This window comes from Mobula birostris, chromosome 21 (genome assembly GCF_030028105.1).
Source record: "Mobula birostris isolate sMobBir1 chromosome 21, sMobBir1.hap1, whole genome shotgun sequence".
Lineage (NCBI taxonomy): Eukaryota > Metazoa > Chordata > Chondrichthyes > Myliobatiformes > Myliobatidae > Mobula > Mobula birostris.
This window is the reverse complement of record NC_092390.1, coordinates 41,366,774-41,386,911: the sequence shown is the minus strand read 5'-3', so window position 1 is coordinate 41,386,911 and position 20,138 is coordinate 41,366,774. Positions and strand designations below refer to the sequence as shown.

The 20,138-nt window shown below is 39.1% G+C and overlaps 1 protein-coding gene across 2 annotated transcripts in view; it reads left to right on the top strand.

Annotated features, from left to right (window-relative positions):
• Window positions 1-2,771: 2,771 nt before the first annotated feature.
• Window positions 2,772-20,138, top strand: part of LOC140185754 (adhesion G protein-coupled receptor A1) — a 550,512-nt gene continuing 533,145 nt past the window's right edge. For both annotated transcript variants that reach the window (XM_072239373.1, XM_072239372.1), the window contains exon 1: window positions 2,772-3,850. In XM_072239373.1, coding sequence (XP_072095474.1) covers window positions 3,633-3,850 — 218 coding nt within the window. In that variant the 5' untranslated portion in view covers window positions 2,772-3,632. The remainder of the gene's footprint in view (window positions 3,851-20,138) is intronic.

The window sequence follows — 20,138 nt, the reverse complement described above, 5'->3', positions numbered from 1 at the left end:
CAGCATTAATGATGTGGGATGGATCAGTTAAATACATTGCCTCTAATCAAAGCCTGGTGAAATTAGATCATTTGAATCATAAATCAATGTATTATTTCAAACAAGTGTGGAATTAAATGCATACTGATGAGAAAAATATAAAGTTTAAAGTCAAAGACATGCAATTAAATTACACTTTAGCTTGTGGCCTTAACTCCTTTCCAGACACGCACTTAAGGTGAGACAGGGTAATGTTAAAGGGGATGTGTGGGGCAGAGTTTTTACACAGAGCCATGGGTGTCTGGAATGTGCGGCCCAGGGTGATGGTAGAGGCAGATACATTAGGGATTTCTAAGAGCAGTTTAGATTGGCATATCAATGTGAGAAAAATATGATATGGATATTGTGTAGGCAGAAGAGATTAGTTTAGTTAGCCATTTGATTACTAATTTAATTGATACGGGACAACATTGTGGGAGGAAGGACATATTCCTCTGCTGTACTATTCTATGTTCTGTGTTCTTGTAATAGATGCAGTTTGATTGGCAACAGCCATCAGAAACCTTATAAAAGGATTACACTGTAGATCTTCATTTCATAACTAGTGGTCAAGATATGGCAGTTAATAGAAATCTGAAAAGATGAAATTCCCTTCAGTTCAGGAGCTTAGTGACAACCTGTAACTTCCACAGTTCTACCATCTACTGCCAGCTAAATGAAACCCAATGAGATCAAGTTTCAGATTAGATTCCACATCATGGAAATATTGCAATTAAGTAATTTGAAGGTTCCAGATACATTTTGATAGGAATTGAGTTAAGACAATTTATAATTGGAGCAGTAATGAATTTCAGTTGGTGAAAAAAATGTCATATTAGGTTAAAGTTTTACAAACTGGGCATAATTAGGAAAGAGATGGAACTTTCCAGGTGGTATACTATTATTTATACTAATTATTTACCTTGTTTGGTCATTGCAGACCAGCAATTGGCAAAGCATGAAGGTCACTGAATTTTATTACAAAATCATGAGTTTAAATTAGAGAAATGCTAGTTATGAATTTAGAATTAATTTCAGAAATATTTAATATGTAAAGTAAGATTATTTGGGAAATGTGCCATCTTTAGATTGCAGTTGCTGTTATCATTATGATATCTGTGTGAGACATAATAGGAGTATCTCAAAGCAATACTACTTTCTTCTTAAGTTCGAGACTTTTTGTGTTAATCCACTAAATAGAGTTAACCCAGTCTCCATATGTAGATCATTCTTTCTCCTTTAGTAGTAACTGAGATGACACACTAGTTTTTTTTTGTGAAAATGTTACTGCAACAAAAGTAATTGAGCTGTAATGGCCATTTAGGAATGTCATGGGTTATAATTAAAGATAGACAGTTAAGATGAAGCACCTACTTTACTTAAATAAACTTATTATTGGTGCTCTTTCTGAAAAAGAATTCTGTAAAAAATTGTATTTATAAAAGCCTTATATTGCTTTTCAAGATTATCTCAAGGCAAGTTGTATGCATTGAATTGAGGTGCAGTACCTGTTGTGATGTTAGCAAACCCAACAGATATTTATGTACCACAAACATACAAAAATCTGCAAATCCAAAACAACACACACAATATGCTGAAAGAACTCATCATCTATGGGAAAGAGAAAACAGTCGCCGTTTCGGGCAGAGACCCTTCATCAGGAATGGAAAGATATTTATGTACAATAGTGAGAAGCAATGAGATCACACGTTAATCTAATTTTTGTAGTACTGCCATAGATAGAGTTCCTTGCTCTTATTTTCAAACAATGTCTTGGGAGTCCACTTTAGATGTGAAGCTGCATCCCAATTAAAATCTGATACTTCTAACAGTAGACTTTAGTCTAGATTCTCTGGGCTATTGATATGATTTTAAACAGACACTTAAAGCAAACGCATTTCACAACCTTAGAACATCCTGAACATTTACAGAAGTATTCTTGAACTTTGTTATACAGACATAATAAAGGAAACAGGTGGGCAATTAGTGCAAAGTCTCAATAATAAGTCCATCTGTTACAGTGATCCTAGTTGAGAAAGAAACGTTTGCGACTAAATTATTGATGGACATGAAAATATTTAAAACCCTGCAAAGAAAATAGGTTGCCTGCGCAACTCCTGGTGGCTAGTAAACTGTAATGTGTAAACTATTCTGCAGATGCTTCCCAAGTGCTAAAACGTTCATTTCATTTGGTTACACTGCACCATTGGTTACAACTAATTTGTTAATAAGAGCCCGTTAACAATCACGAAAATTAGCGAACATAGTACTGCTGTTACAGTTTCATGGGTCTTCTGATGTACCAAGTCCAAGTTTGCTGCGGTTCCCTCAATCTTAGCCAAAATAGACGAAAAGTGCATAGGCTTCGCACTGACCATCAATGCTACGTGTTTAGTACATCATCTAGATTCTTCCAGTTTCTTTCCTAAGTATGCCACGCCCAGTGTTCAGGATTTAAGTTATAAGGCAGGTTTCCATACTAAAGGTCACCAACATTTTGAAAACATTAAAAAATGTAAATGCATACAGCGGTGGATGTTAAAGCTCACTTAAACATGTGGAGATGTGTTTATTTTTAAACAGGAATGCGAGGCCCGTTTCCAGTGAATTCCACTTGACAGATCGTTAAAGTAACGGTACAAACACAGGCATAGGTCAGCAATTTTGGTCGTATCCTTTCTCACGTAGTCACGTGAATCGCAGCATGTCTCCCCGCGCACACACAGACACACACACAAAGTTTCCGTTTGTGCACTGGGGCGCTTTCCAGTCTGGCTGATGAACTATACTGGGCGAACGTTACTGGAGCTGGGAGCAAACGGCGCCTAAGGAAACGCGGTCCCGCCAGTGAACCATCGCACGCTCCAGCCGACTTGGTTCCTGGTCTCCCCACAATGAGCCGAGTGAAAGGTGTTCTATAACTTTAAGGCAGGCCGGCTGGGGTGGGGAGCGCTGGGCGGCGGGGCGGACTCGCGGCCACTGCTCCCCCGGCGCGTCAGGACATTGACAGCTCTGCTGATGGGGAGGTCTGCGCACATCTGGATCTGCTGCGCGCCGTCGCGCTGCTCAGACCTGTTGGCCGGCTAACTCTGGCTCTGCCGGGAAGTTCTGTGAGGAAAGGTCTTCATGCTCGGCACCAGGAAATAAACAGCTCATTAGGCCCGCAGTCATTGGAGAAATGTAACATGCTTCGCGTGAGGAAAACATATTTGAAAGATGGGTTGAGTCTAGCCAGCTGCGCTATAGCAACAAAAATCAAGGCGTGAACTTTTGGGCAAATGTAGCGTTGTCATTACTGCTCCGAGAAGTTGTGCGGGAAATCGTGTTAATGTTCTCCTGTCTAATCGAGTGACACACATCAAAACTCCGGAACAACGCCAGTAATGTGAACCGCGCTGCATTTCCCGAGCCGGGAGCCAGCAACTTTTGCATCAACAGTTGGCGAAAAGCGAACTGCTGGCAAAGGAAAGTCATTAAACGAGATCTGTCAACTTTGCAGACTGTCAGCGAAGAAAGCGGCCGGAATGGTCACTAACCTGCTGTTCCTGGAAGCACTGAGATATGAGCCATTCAGAGGATATTAGATCAGTATTAAGGACATCAACTGATCCACGATGAAATTTTTGTATTTGATGCAGTTAATAGCCGGATTATTTGGAATCTTAGCCGCCAACAGAAACTGCCCTGACTTGATCATAGATAGTTGTAGTTGCACCAGCGAGCGATCGAAGGGACCCAGCAGGCAAATTATCCGAATAAAAGTGGTGTGCAGTCGTGGAGAGTTGTTAGAAACTTTGCAACCCAGCCTCCTGCCCAGCAAAACGGTGACGCTGTGAGTACTTGAATTTTCTTTCGACTGAACTTCGCATCAACTTGGGTATCAATTTATCCGATAAATGCCTTGCAAATATATTCGAGATTCTATAATAATCACATTAACTGAACACCATTGCCCAGTTGCAGGCTGCAGACCGTGCAATATATAATTTATCAACTGGGACGCACTGCCTCTTACATCTCTTGCTGTCAGTGTTTTCTTGATGCTCCAGCCCAAAGGCCGCTGCATTTCATAAGATCTGCATGCGTTCGTTGTAATAGTTCGTTTAACCGAATTCGATCGTTATCTCTTTGGACAAGGTATTCTTTGCACAATGAGTGTTCCGATAGCCCTGTCATGTTTACCGATGATAATCTTGTCCCAGGGTCGTTAATCATTTTCTTTCAGCCCCTATGTGTACACATAATCGATCCATAAGAGATGAAAGGAGTTCTCTGCATTGTGTTTTCACTAGTCGAATATTTTCAAATCTAAAATTGTGCCGTAATAGTTATGCATTATGTACAGAATCTTAGCGCCTCCCTAGTCTGTTTATATTTACTGGACTTAAGTGGTAATATATTCGAGATATGTACAGGTGTATTTGCAGGAGTTAGATTTGCAATTAACCTACATTTGATTTCGTTTTACTTTATAAAATGTTCACAATTCATGTGCTGACCTTTTGGAACACAAAGTTGACAGGTCGTAGATACAACAGCTTGGCACTTTGAGGTAAGTAATAAAGGAGTTCTGCGCCGTGGTCCGGAGTGTAACTGAAGATGAGCAGGTTGTTGGTGGACTTCCCTTGACAATAAATAAGAAGCTTTAAAAGTGCTCAGGCTATCCAGACACTAGAGCACACTTACATATCGCTGCCTAGGGGCTGATTAATACTTAACTAGAGACAAACTGATGTGGGATTGTATACAGATAAAATTATATCATTAGTCTTTCAATAGCTGAAATTGTGCTGACTGGTAACTTGCAACTCTGAAAGGATCAGGCATTCACATCTCTGCAGATTCTGTGGTCTTGCACACCAGATGTAGAAGCCCAAGATCAGCTGGTTGTCAGATGGCAGCACATCTGAATATCTGCTCCTTTGCTCAACTTTCCATTGACCCGTGATCAATTATCTGGTAAGGAGAGGGTGTAAATGCACTTTGCAACCAGCATCAGCTTTACACCATGGAAGGATGACATAGAGGTAGTGATCCCATTCATTTGAATAGAATTACTAGCCTAGTGGGAGGGGAATGGATGTATTTACAGGTAAGTGCCTTCAGATTTACTTTCTTTTAATGTTGTAATTATTCATTAGTATTTAATGTTTTAATTCAGAATAGTATTTCTTAACTTTTACTCTTTTCAAATCATGCAACATTTATTTTTTTAAGTGATTATGAGAGACATTTAAAATCTCTCAAAGTGCTGTCAGGTGTCATAGAGATTGGGCTTCAGGCCTGTTTGCCTCTGGCAGCCCATTGCACCTGGCTTGGATCACGGTCAGGCGTCAATGGCCACACTTCCGGCCTACTGCAGCCTCTAGTAGTGTAATTCAATAATTAGTCACTAAAAGATTGATTTCTGATGCAAAATAAGAAGCATTTTGATCATTCCTTCTTCTGCTATGTTAACGTATTTGGCTTTAAATCAGTGCATATCCCAGAAACATCATCATTTACGGCAGGGGTTCCCAACATGGCCCTCAGTAAATGGTACGGGTCCATGGTATACAAAAGGTAGGGAACCCCTGATTTGGGGTTTGCTTGTACTCTTATAGTCTATAATTTATGTAAAGATTTCAGGTTTTGGAACAAATTTCTACTACAGGTGTCCCCTGCTTTTCGAAGGTTCGCTTTACAAAACCTCACTGTTACGAAAGACCTACATTAGTTACCAGTTTTCGCTAACAGGTGTTTTTACTGTTACGAAAAAAGGCAGCGCGTGAGAAAATGCAGCGCGCGCCCCCGAGCATCCAAGCTCCTCCCCCGGAACTACATTCTAGCCAGCATTGCTTAAACACATGCCTGTGAGCATCTGTGCTTTATCTTGATTTATTTTGAGCATCCGTTAGCAAGATGAGTTCTAAGGTATCGGAAAAGCCTAAAAGAGCTCGTAAAGGTGTTACACTCTACTTTCGGATGGCGGGGGAAACCTGTATATTTATTTGTTAATACAGGTCGACCTTCACTAATCCGACCACCTGTATTCCGGTTCCTTCGATAATCCGGCACTGATTATGCTTAATGTGATCCTTCTGTAATTCGGCATTTTCACTAATCCGGCACTCCTCAAGTCCCAATGGTGCCAGATTAGTGAAGATCGACCTGTAATATGCTCACTTCTGTTTCTTCTACCAAGACAAATGCTTTGTGAGGATAATTAAGGGAAACCAAAAGGTTTCTTTTAACTACCTAGTGCAGATTATTGTATATTTTGTGTTTGTGCTCTTTAACGATAGATTGTTTCAATGTGGCCAAATAATCTACCGAAGAAACAGATCATACAATTCCAAAGTGTCCTCACCTGTTTTGCAATCCTTCGCACAGAATGCTAATGTTAGAGTTGCCATATAATGTTCATTCTGTTTAACCTGTTTGCAGGTGGTGATAAATATTTTGGGATTTTTCCTACTTCAAAATTATGGTTTTTACATATATTTTAACAATGTACAAAAGCTATTCAAAGCACTGTGTCTAGTAGCATCACTATCAACAGCAAATAATGCTAGAAATAAATTTAGTGATGAATTAAATTAACTATATAATGCTGTATATAAAATAGTACTTACAATTGACAATAAACACATCATTTCCAAAGTTAGCATTGTAACTTTGGGTTTGACTGGATTATTCAGACACTAGTTTCATTGTTCATTGCCAACTGACAGTAAATTTGTTGTCTAACCCAAACCAAGCATCTACTGTTCTATACAGTGAAAGTGTTTGAATAATTTATCTCTAAATGAGGCTACTTTAACACTGCATTTACCTAAAAGCTGTGATACTTGTGATCATACCAGCTAATTTAGTACAGTTGCAGTTGCGTGCGTCATCCAGCATCTGTAGATTCTCTTGTGTTTATGGTAAAGTCAGTGTTTTGTTGCTTGTTTTCAGTTTCTTTCTTAGGCCCAGGGCGTGCTGTTCTCTGTTACTCATCTTTATACCCTAAACTATAGAGCAACTTTTTCGCTTCCTCTATGTATTCTTTTCCTCACTTCCTTTGGTTGATTTATAAATCTATAGAATAAAATCCACCATCCAGTAAACACATTTGGTCTGTTATTCTACAGGCACGTTAAGTATGCATCACTCATTTGATTACATATTTAATAACTTCCATAAAACAATCATAAAACGAGTGAAAGAAATCTGGTCACTGAGTGCTGAACAGTTAGAAAGTGAAGCCTCGAATTAACTTCATTCTACTTAATTCCCTAATCAAACAACAGTTAAACTTTGAATACTTTGAAGCACAGAAATCAAAGGCAAGGTCAAAGAGGCAAGATTTAAGGGCCTTTTTTTTAGAAAAGGAAAGAGCAGTAATGAACCAGGGAGGATTAGGTACGTAATTCCAGAATTTAGGCCTGTGACAGCTGAAGATATTGTCACTGACTCTGTGTTAGGTGATAGCCCAAGTGCTGAGGGGGGAGAGACACGGCAGCAGAATGAACAGTTCACTGAGTTTTAATAAGAACTGTACAGAACAAAAGGAAAAATAATAAACACTAGGCCAACAGGGCCGCTAACTAAAACTCTCAAACTAAAAGTTAACGCTGACACTGCGGCTTGGAAGCTGTAACTAAATACTGAACTAACACTGCTGCTTTGCAGAGTCAATCTAAATTAGAATCTGCTGTCCCAGAACATGGTCAAGACTTGACAAGACTGTAACAAAAGGAAAGGAATTAAATACGACCACAAAGAAACCCTAATTGCCTGGAATGTGCACACTCACAAGTGTAATTGCTGACCCCTTTCAGCTGCCCACCTGCGAGGGTGCCCAGATTCTGCAGCAGAATCCATGGTTGTGACAAGGCCCCCTCCTCCACCAACCCCCCGTGCGCTGCTCCTGAGACGCCAGAGACCTGTGCCCGCTGGAAGTCTCGGATGAGAGGCACATTCAGGATGACATGAGCTGGAACCTAACAAAGTGCCTCTGGGCCACACCCCTCCCAATCCAGCACCGAAGGATCTCTCAGTCCACCCCATCCCTGTTGCAAGTGTGTGGAACTTTACTGCGTAGTCCCTCATTGTCACTTTCCCTTTGCACAGGGTCAGGAGTCAGTGGGCAGCCTTCTGAACCCACACTGGAAGATCAAACACTCTCTTGAACTTAACTATGAATTGTTGGAAGGACTCGGCTGTAGGGGAACCTTGTTCTCTACAGTGTTGAACAGGCTAGGTAGGGTTTACACAGATCATCACCAAACTGACTTGACTGAACTTGGTAATAAAGTTCCTGCGTTTATTGGGGTTATCGGAGTATCTGCCGTGGTTTTGATCTGTAAAATGCCAAGGGAATTGGGGCATTAGTCTGATGAGATTGTTAAAGTGGAGTATGTGGTAAATGCTGGGAGTGGGACTGTGCTGGCTGAAGTCTGCTTAATTGTGGCTGATTCTGGCTGTCTGGCTGCTCAGCCATCGCTGCAAGTGCTGAGACCTGTTCTTTTTGCTTGGACTGGCCTTGCCACTCTGAAGATAGTTTTCACACTGCACAAGCCTTTCTGACAAACCGGGACTCCACTGACCTTAATTTTTCCTCTACCTGACCAACGAACTTCAGTTTAATCTTGGCTTGCCACTCTGTGCGTAGTTGTTGCACTGCGGAAGTCACTTCTGCCAACTCAGCCTCCAATGACTTTAACTTCTGTCCCAATGAAATTCAGGCCTGAGACCAGCTGTTCTTTCTCCACTGGATCCAGTTTAATGATCGAGTCTTGCTGACACAGTGTTTGGTGATAGCCCAAGTACTGAGGGACACAGCAGCAGAATGAACGGTTCACTGAGTTTTAATAAGAACTATACAGAACAAAATGAAAAATAATGAAAGCTAGGCCGACAGGACCGCTAACTATAACTCTCAATTTAAAAGCTAATGTTGATATTGCAGCTCAGAAGCAATAACTTAATACTAAATTAATACTGCATTTTTGCAGTGTCAATCTAAATTGTAATCTTCTTTCCTGGAACGTGGATGCCACGTGCATACTCCTGAGCATGATTACTGGCCCTCTTGAGCTGCCCACCCTCAGGGGCGGCCAAACTCCATGGCAGAGTCAGTGGTTGTGCCAGTCATCAACAGTGCAGCAATTCAAACCAATAATAAAAAGGTTATCTCAGAAGAGAACATTATAAGAATGGATATGTTTGCAGAGATAGGGAGAAATAGACATTAATAATCCTTGCACATACCTGTAATTCTAGTTATAGTCTGTTAAATTGATAATGTTCAAAAAAGGAATTAATTAAAATGCAGACGACCAAACTGGTGCTGACCACAAGATGATTGAACAAAATATACTGAAAGTAGAAATGCTAAATTAATAAATTGCTAGCCATCTGGGCAATCATATACTTGTTGTCTCAAAAAAGATTGAACATACATGGTGAGATAATAAAACACCAATGTAATTATGTTCCTCATTAAACTAGTTTTATAGAGGTGGACAAAGAGGAAAGAGAATTGATGAAATGTCCATCATGACAACTTTGGAGAAGCAATATATAAAATTTAGAAATATAAAATGCAGAATTGTAAAAATCAAAATATTTGTTGAATGATAAGTCCTTCAATGATATGTTATGTGTGGACACATGCAGTTTATGATTTTAAATCATTAACTTGCAATTTATTTATTTGGCATTGCTGGTTTCAGCATTTACCAATGTGAAAAGCTTAAGGCTTACAGATAGAACATCACATGGACTTTGCAGTATAGGATATGGTCTGAACTTGTCCACTGGGATTTTTGTTGACCTTGCAAAACCTCCATTAGTATAAGTTTGAGGCACAGTGAATTCTATGTTTTGTAACCTTGGTGTCTTGCTTGACCTGAGGAAAGTATAGAAAACAAATATCCATGTTTTTGCTAAGACATCTGGGGTTTCACCACTGTAACATCATATAACTTCACCCAGTCTCAGCTCAAATGATCTTGAAACTTAGTTTCATGCTGGAGTGGATTACTCCATTTTGCCTCTTCCATAATTTCAAGCTAATCCAAAATACTTTCTCCTGAATCCTGGTTCTATTTATGCCGTTCATCTATCATATATGTGTAAATTGGCCCACATTACTTGTTTCTTGACCCAGTTTTTGTATTCCTATCCTTAAGTTTTTCCATTCCAACAGCTCTTCAAGACATCTGTACTCTTCAGTTCCATGCATTTGAGCATTCCCATTTTAAATACACTCAATGGCAACTTTATTAGGTACAGCTATACACTTGCTCATTAACACAAATTTCTAACAGCCAATCATGTGTGGCAGTGACTCAATGCATGAAAGCATGCAGACATGGTCAAGAGGTTCAGCTGGGGAAGAAATGTTATCTTACTGACTTTGACCATGGGATGATTGTTGGTGCCAGATGAGATGGTTTGAGTCTCTCAGAAACTGCTGATATCTTAGAATTTCATGCACAACAGTCTCTCGAGCTTACAGAGGATGGTGTGAAAAGCAAAAAGCATTCAGTGAGTGGCAGTTCTTTGGAGGAAAATTGCTTTGTTAATGAGAAAGGTCAGAGGAGAATGACCAGACTGGTTCATGCTGACAGGAAGGTGACAGTAGCTGAAATAACAGTATGTTACAACAGTGGAGTACAAAAGAGCATCTCTGAACACACAACATTTCAAACCTTGAAGTGGATGGAAGACCATGAACATACACTTAATGGCCACTTTATTAGGTAGAGGAGGTACCTAATAAAGTGGCCAATAAGTGTATTTCACTACAGTACTGTTTATCTTGTGCCTAGTTTCTTTGGTCCAAAGTACCCAAATTCCCTAAACCTCTTCTGGTTTTCCACTTGTATTTACTCCTTTGAAATGTTTCTTGAGGCTTAACTCTTTGAAAAAGCCCTACTTACCTTGCCCACTGACTCCTAAAGTTACTTGCTGATTACATGTTCTTTTATGATATCCCTGTGCAGCACTTTAGGATGTTTTATCATGTTACATAAATGCAAGTTGTTGTTGTTGAACAGTGGAATTTCTCACTGGCATCAAGCATCCATTGTAAGATATCACTACGCTCGACAAAAATTTCAATGATACTACAGTTGGATATATGGAATAAACATTATACTCTAATGTTGATATTAGAGAGACAACTATTGACAGTGTTCGTTGTGAAGAATCACACAAGAGATGAAGGTCGCTGTGGAATTGTTCATTATGTAGGATTTTTCTGCAGATATCAAAGAAATGGTGGAACATTTTCTCACTAGAGATCATAAAAGTAAAAACAAAATTGCACACTCCAGCCCCTAACTGGGAGGAGAACCTCAGATGACATGATCATCATTTTATTTTCTGTTTCCCACACTCCCACCACTCTTTAACCATTCTAAGCGTCAATACCAGTCAATTTGGAATTAAATGCTGTCATATAATAAAGTGATATTTAGAATTGTTGTCATATATTTATTGTGATGCACTACTTAATTGTTTTATGACAAGTGAAATATGTAATGAATTTTGAATGAGATACTTTATGCAGATACTATATTGCTTGCAGGTCATGGTTATTACAAAGTGAGATTTAAAAGGACTATGGAAAAACATTTGTTTTATTCTTTTGATTTTTTTATTGTATGTTATGTATTTGTTATTTTTGAGAAAGTTTTTGTGCATGTTTACCCTGCAGTTCACTCTTTATTGAGCGGATTAAATTGTGGCACATTATTATTATATGAAGCATGGTAGATTTTAACAAGTTTTCACATTTTCGACAAAGTTCTTTTGACAGTTTCTGGTTTTATTACTCTGATGCTTGGTTTCCAGTCAAAAACTGTTTTTTCTCATAGGGTACAATAGTTTTATATTGGCAATCTGCATGCTGTATAGTTTACACTATAATAAAATGGTTACTTTGTTAGGTATATCCTTATATCTAATAAAATGGCCATTGAGTGTATGTTCATGGTCTCCTGCTGATATAGCCCAATCACTTCAAGGTTTGATGTGTTATGCATTCAGAGAAGCTCTTTTGAACACCACTGTTGTAATGTAAGGTTTTTTGAATTACTGTCACTTTCCTGTCATCTTGAACCAGTCTGGCCAATTCTCCTCTGACCTCTCTCATTAACAGGGTTTTTTAACCCATGGAACTGCCACTCACTGGATGTTGTTTTTTGTTTTTTTCCACCATTCTCTGTAAACTCCATCTGGCACCAACAACAATTTCATGGTCAAAGGCACTTAGATCACATTTCTTCCCACTCTGATGTTTGGTCTGAACAACAACTGAACATCATAACCATGTCAGCCTGTTTTTATGTATTGAGTTGCTGCCACATGATTGGCTGATTAAATCTTCCAGTAAGATGGCACCATTAACTGGCAATTTTATGCATGCGGCTTTGATAGGAATAATCAAATATACCAATTTAGGAATACTATAGCTGAGATCCACAGTCACAACAATGGGTAATTCAGTAAGCAGTATCTTTTTAAGACATTTCGAAAAGTCTATCGATACTTAAAATCAACAGAAATGGATGGCAAAATCTGGATGCAAGTGCCATTCTCCTTTAAGAAAAATGGAAATGAGGATGCCATGCTGGTTTACAGGTACAATTGAAATGCAGAGGCTTTAAGCCTTGCATTCCCGACTACCCTGCTGGCAAATGTACAGTCTGTGGAAAATACCATTGAAGACCTCAGAGCAAGATTGCAGTTCCAAAAGGGTACCAGGCACTGCTGTGTACTCTGCTTTATGGAAACATGGTTCACACCGGAAATTTTTAATGCAGCACTGCAGCCTGATGGCCTCACCATTCTCCACAAAAACAGGACAGCTAAGTCTTTTAAAGGCAGAGGTAGAGTATGATCTATGTTTAACTCATTGTGTTGCCAAAACATGGCAGTCCAGCTCATCTCACCTGGAGCATTCGGCTGTCAAATGTCATTCATTTTATCTGCTAAAGGAATTTTTCACATCATCCTGGTAGTGGTGTACATTTCACCTTGGGCCAACATCACGAATGCAGTGGAGCTGAGCAACATAATCAGCAGACCCAAAACTGCACACCCTGATGCCTCCCCTATCATTGCGGGAGATTTCGACCAAACCAGCTTAAAGAAGTCTCTGAACAACTATCACCAACATATCATCTGTGGAATCAGAGAAGCCAATACACTTGACCACTCTTAGACCATCATCAAGAATGCTTACCATGCCATCCCATACCCACACCTTGGAAAATCTGATCACCTGGCTGTACTTCTACTTTAGTTTATAAACAGAGATTAAAGACTGCAGTACCAGTGGTGAGGAACAAGAAGCTATGTCAGGTGAGGAGGAGGAACACTTACAGGACTGCTTTGAGTCATTGGACCGGACAATATTCAGGAATTTATTTTTGAGTTAGAATGAATATGCTGCAATTGTCACTGACTTCATCAAGATCTGTGTGGGTGAGTGTGTGCCTTCAAGAACATACCAGACATATCTAAACCAAAAGCCGTGGATAAACCAGGAGATTCATAGTATGCTGAGGGGTACATCTATGGCATTCAAGACCAGTGATCCAGACTCTACAAGAAGGCTAGGTATAACCTACAGAAGCCAATTTTAAGGATGAAGAACCAATTTCATTTGAGGTTAGAATGGAATAGAATGCACGTTAGCTCTACCAGGATTTGCTGGCCATTAAACCTAACATCATAAATGGCTGTGATGTTTCACTCCCAGATGAGCTCAATGCCTTTTACAGATGCTTTGAAAGGGAGAATAAAAACCACACCCTCGTGAATCCCTGCAGCACCTGGTGACCCTGTGACTTCTGTCTTAGAGGCTGTCGTCAGAATATGTTTCGAGAAGGTGAGCTCTCACAAGATGTTAGGCTCTGATGGTGTACCTGGCAGGGTTCTAGTGCCACCCAACTGGTAAGAATGTCGAAGAACATCTTCAGTCTCTCACTGCTGAAGTTGGAGGTTCCCAACTGCTTCAAAAGGTCGATAGTGCCCTAGAAGAGCAAGGTGAATGCTTCAACGACTGTTACACAGTGGCACTCACAGCAACTGTGATGAAGTGCTTTGGGAGGTTGATCATGGCTAGAACCAACTTCTGCCTAAGCAAAGACCTGAACCTGTTGCAATTTGCCACTCGCCTCAATACGTCTACAGCAATTTAAATTTCACTGGCTCTCCCCTCAGCCACGGATCACCTGGCTTACGTCAGGCTGCTGCTTATTGACTACAACTCAGCATTTAACACAATCATACCTTCAGTTCTAATCAACGGGCTCCAAAACCTGGGCCTCTGTACCTCCCTCTTCAAATAGATTGTAGCCTTCCTCATTGGGAAACCACAGTCTGTGCGGATTAGAAATAACATCTCCTCCTCACTGACCATCAATTGAATTGAATTGAGTTGACTTTATTTCTTACACCCTTCACATACATGAGGAGTAAAAATCTTTATGTTACGTCTCCGTTTAAATGTGCAATGTGCAATCATAGTAATTTATGATAAATAGAACTGACTGACAATGTAACTTATAAATGCACTCAAGTTAGCATGTGTTAATCAACACTGGTGCATCTCAAGGATGCATGCTTTGCCCACTGCTCTGCTTTCCCTACACCCATGGTTATGTGGCTAAGCACAGCTCGAACACCGTCTGTAAATTTGCCAGTGCCACAACTATTGTTGGCATAATTTCAGATGCTGACAAGGTGATGAACAGGAGTGAGGTAGATCAGCTGATTGAGTGGTGTTGCAGCAAAAACCTTGTGTTCATGGTCAGTAAGACCAAAGAATTGATTGTGGACTTTAGTAAGGGAATACACACGAATCTTCATCGAGGGGTCAGAAGTGGAAAAGCTGGTTGCATCAGAGTCTGGTAGGGAGGGACCACTGTACAGGATAGGAAAAAGCTGCAGGAAGTTGCAAACTCAACTAGCTCCATCATGGACACTATTCTTCCCAGCTTCCAGCTTACCTTCAAAAGGTGGCATCCATCAGTAAGGACCCCCATCACCCAGGACATGTCTCTTCCTATTGCTATGAACAAGGAGAAGATACAGGAACCTGAAGACACACACTCAATGTTTCTCCCCCTCCTTCCCCACCGCCATCAGATTTATGAATGAACAATGAACACTACCTCAGTATTTTTTCTCTCTTTGCACTATTTACTGTATTTAACTTAATTTTATATATAATTAAGTGTCTGTTTTATATCTAAACTTTTCCAATGCTACAAGCAAAGCATTGTTGGACCAATTTTAAGTTTGGCCCTTGAGTCACCATCAAGTAACAATAAGAAAATCAATTGGCCAATGACACTTCACTTTTCCTGTCACTGTAACACCTTATTCTGCTCTCTGTTACTATTTTTCCTTGCACTACCTCAGTGCACTGTTGTAATGAAATGATCTGTATGGATGGTTTTGAAAACAAAGGCTTTCAGTACACCTGACAATAATAAACCAATAGACAAATTTTAACGTCAATGAAAATCACAAACAAAAGTGAAAAGGTGACTTGAGTACATTGTTTTAATAACTTACATACTGTAACTATTATAACTGATGTATTCTGATGGTATTTTGTTTTCCAAATGTAGCACCCATCAGCAGTGTAGATAATATTTACATATTGGATTGAGTTATGTTTGTTCCAACCCAGTTTTCATGCTATAGTCTCAGGATATTGGCCTCACTTGATTTTAGGTTATTCTGTCAGTTTGATCATCTTTGGGAGCTCTTCAAAGTAGCGTTCCCAGTGAGGAAGAACTTTATGCCAAGTAGTGACTAGACATAAGGGTGGATTCTGAGGTCATGTCTCCACACTGCCCTGGTTACTACAGACCTAGAAATCAGAGACATTAAAAATAGTTCAAACAGATTGAAATAATCTATGCATTAAAAACATCAAGTACTTAAAAAGCACAAGTCCTAGGAATTAATTAAAACATTGACTTAAGTAAGGAAAATGAAAGCACTTATCAGCACACTTTTCAGTCAAGAAACCTTACACAAATTTGAATGAGATTGTGTTGCAGATGCCAGCTATGGTTAATGAAAGGCCAGATGTAAAGTGCATCCAGTCCTTTTGTGAATCCATCGGCAGAGGTGCAGGTCAAGTATACTGCTTTCCCCATGAAACTACCTTCTGAAAGTAAGCACAATATTGCCAGTAAAGCGGCTTTGAAGAAGGTTAACCTTGAAATATGATGCTGTAAAGTTTTTATGACTTAAAAGAGCCACCTAAGGCTTCTTTGTTCAGTCATTACATATATTTATAGCAATAGCAATTATGATCGTATGTGCGTGGTTTATGATGCTTTTAGGGAATGACTACATTACCAGTTGAACATCCAAAATCCAGCAGTCCAGAACTGTCAAAACCTGTATATTTTGAAAATGTTCCATTTAATACTGTCAATTGATATTTGGAACCATAGTCCAACTACTGAGAGGTTTCAGCTGGAACATAGGTGGCATGCAGGACTAGTTATCAGTCTTGCCACATTATTTACAACAGCTTGTTTATCTATTTTTCATGCTCCATGTTAGCATGAAAGACCCTCAACCACACCCACTAAACCAAGGTGCCCAACCTCTGCCACCCCTATCAAAACTTTATGCATTCATTGTCAAAAGTCCATGAAAATGTAAAATGGGACCAGGAATCAGACTGGCGATTGCCACTGGCTCTTTGATTTTGAAGATATGTCTTATTAGTGTAGTTAAAACCAAATGAAGACATGAAATAAAGAGAAAAGGATGTTACCTGAGATGAAAACAAATGGATGCGCCAAACCATTGTCTAACAATGGAAATTACTGACATACTTCCACTTTCATGTGCAGTGAACTTGAGAAAAGCTGAGTTCCATTTATGAATTCAAAAGCATCCATTGTGTATACTTAGCATTAATCATTCATTATGATTTTTAAGAATTGGAATATAAATTCTTTTGAAAGAATAATTATATAAATGGTTTGATTTTCTGATATGATGACTCGGGTTCCAAACCTCAATGCTGAATTATTTTTAATGTGCGTGTGTGTGTGTATATTTTTATATATTTATTTAATATATAAATAATTTGTCAATGACAGTAAGGATTTGCATCATTAGATTTTAAACTGCAGAGCTATAACTGCTAAGTAGAGACCACTTCTCTGATGGTAAAGTTTTGACAATGCTTTCTCACCTGATTATTAACAAAATATAAATTGGTTAGTCTAATAACAACTGGACAAATCATTAAATTAAAAAAATATACATTATAGGGTTGTGAACTTCAATTCTAACCCACATGATGAATATAGTTTATTGCTTCACACAGTACATTTATATTTAGTGCAAGGCATACCAATGCACCTGAAGGAATCACGTTGAATTTTTGTCAAATATTGACACTTTTGTTTGTGGTAGTAGAATAGAGCTGACCAATGAAGGGAGCCTTTGTGTCCAGGGCAGATCCACGTCAGAAAGATGTGTATGTAAATAGTTAGCTTTCCCTTTAAGAGTACAGCAAATTGCAGTCCTGTGCAAAAGTCTTAGACACATATACAGTATATAGCTAGGGTGTGTAGAACAGTACTATAGTAATTTTATGTACTGCACTGTGTGCTGCCACAAAAAAAAAACTCAACACATATGTGAGTGATGATAAACCTGATTCTGATATGGGTCTCCGTTGTGGACTGAGAGTGGGAAGGGGGCAGGGAGAAGGGATCATGGTTGGGAAAAGGGGGAGGGAGCAGGAAGCACCAGAGGGACATTCTATAATGATCAATAAATGAATTGTTTGGAATCAAACGACTTTGCCTGGTGTCTCAGGGCTGGATGTGTCTGCACCCACGCCATCCACCCCCACCCCCACCACCTGCCCCAGCACTCCTTCTCTGCCACCTATCCCAAACTCCTCTCGCAGTACTCCACCCTCGCCATTCCCAACACTCTTCGCTCTTGCCAGATTTACAAACTCACTCTCCACTTCATGTTGACAAACACAGTATCATGCAAAAGTCTTAGGCACGCTAGCTAGACCTTTGTGCCTAAGAATTTTGCACAGTACTGTAAAACACAAGAAAAGGAATGGATTATAGACGTCAATAAAATAATTTAGCAAGACGTGGCTATTGGAATGATTAAAAAAAACAATTGACTAAAGTTATAATTTCACATCTCTGATAGGCAACTTGAAATGGTTGAAATGGTAGTGAGAAGACCTCTTTAAATAAATTATATATTCCAATCACAATAAGCAGATATTCTGATATTATTGAATTCAAATGTTACAATGACATTAAAGACTATGGTATTGATTGAATCATGTGCTTGATTTGTGTTTTAACATATTTCCAGATATTAAAATAGTACCATAGTATTTATTGGATTCTGCTTGTGAATGACTTTCTAAGTCAAAATGTCTGTCAATAAGTTTATAAATTATAATAATAATAATCTAATAGGCATCCGTTAGTCTCGTGAGACCATGGATTTGTGCCTTGGAAGGTTTTCAGGGCGCAGGCCTGGGCAAGGTTGTATGGAAGACTGGCAGTTGCCCATGCTGCAAGTCTCCCCTCTCCCCACCACCGACGTTGTCCAAGGGAAGGGCATTAGGACTCATACAGCTTGGCACCAGTGTCGTCGCAGAACAATGTGTGGTTAAGTGCCGTGCTCAAGGGCACAGCACGCTGCCTCAGCCAAGTTTCGAACTAGCGACCTTCGGATCACTAGACGAACGCCTTAACCACTTGGCCACGTGCCAACACTTACAAATTATAACAATAATAAACAATTATAATTTAGTTTAGAAATTATAAAAGTATAATTATAAATTATGAAAAATCATCAATTTGAATTTGTACAATTAATGCCCTTGATTTGTCTTTTTCTTATCTTAACAATGTAACTTGGCATGTTAAAAAAATTGTTGTGAATGTGTGCTATTCAGCAACTGCCATATTTCTTGATGCTATTTTAAAACAAATTAATTTTATTTTTCAATTTTTTCCGTTCTTATTTGGCTTAGGTTTCTAATCTTCACCATCCAACCCAACACAGTGAGGTTAGAAATGATTACATAGTATTGGCAATTCTGGAAGTTGATCAATGTTTGTGCAGTAATCCAGGGAATGAGTGTCAGTACCAATTTCTACTGTGAAAGGCATCACAATCAGCTGAATCTAGCCTTATTTGGCCAGAAGCATGTACTTTCCAGCAGGGGTCACTGGATCATGATCAGAAGGTCTGGGATATTTGGAATAATTGTAGAAGTGGTTTCCCTAATCTCAACTAATTTACCACAGATTGCACCTAAAACTATGCCTTCTTGCATAGTCCACTATCACAATATTTACCTGCTCATGGATTTGCAATAGAAAAGTTATTAATTCTGTAATATGCCAAATTAATTGTTTTCTAGATTTCACATTTGAACAAAATTGCTATATTAATCCTTGGCTCAATAAGCAAATGTCAGAAAGATTATAGTCTTGCACTTTTTGGTGTATATAAAAATGAGACATAGTTCTGAAACAATAATTACATGTAGACTAAATCATAATCTAGCTACATATGTGGGTTTGCTCTTGCTTCTATCTACCATCCCTTTAATAAATTTGATTTATAGTTGAGTCTGAAACGTACAGTATGTTACAATGTTAATTGTCCATCATGCAAAGAGATCAAGAGCTTGGTCTATACTATGCTATGTCTAACTCGTAGATAAACAGATCATTCAAATCCTGCTGTAGTGTGCTATTCTAGATTATTTTGCTCATAGAGATGTTTCAGTTTATAGTAAGTGAGAGCTTGCCTGTTGACAATCTGCATTTAGTATGAGCAGGAACATCTGGAACCAGTTTAACTCCTAAAGGCATCCTTGTAGTTTTCCTTGTGCTTCAAATAGTATGGCAGCAGAAAATCATCTAAAAATAAGTGTACCATAGTTGCTCCCTGCAGAATTTATATTGACATAGAATAGATGGTCTGTTGATCATCATCAACAATCTCTATATTGATAGGCATGTCCCCTGTGGTTTCTTGTCCTATCATCTACCAGCGTGTACTCCTCCCCTCCCCTAGTATATTGACTGTATTTCCCT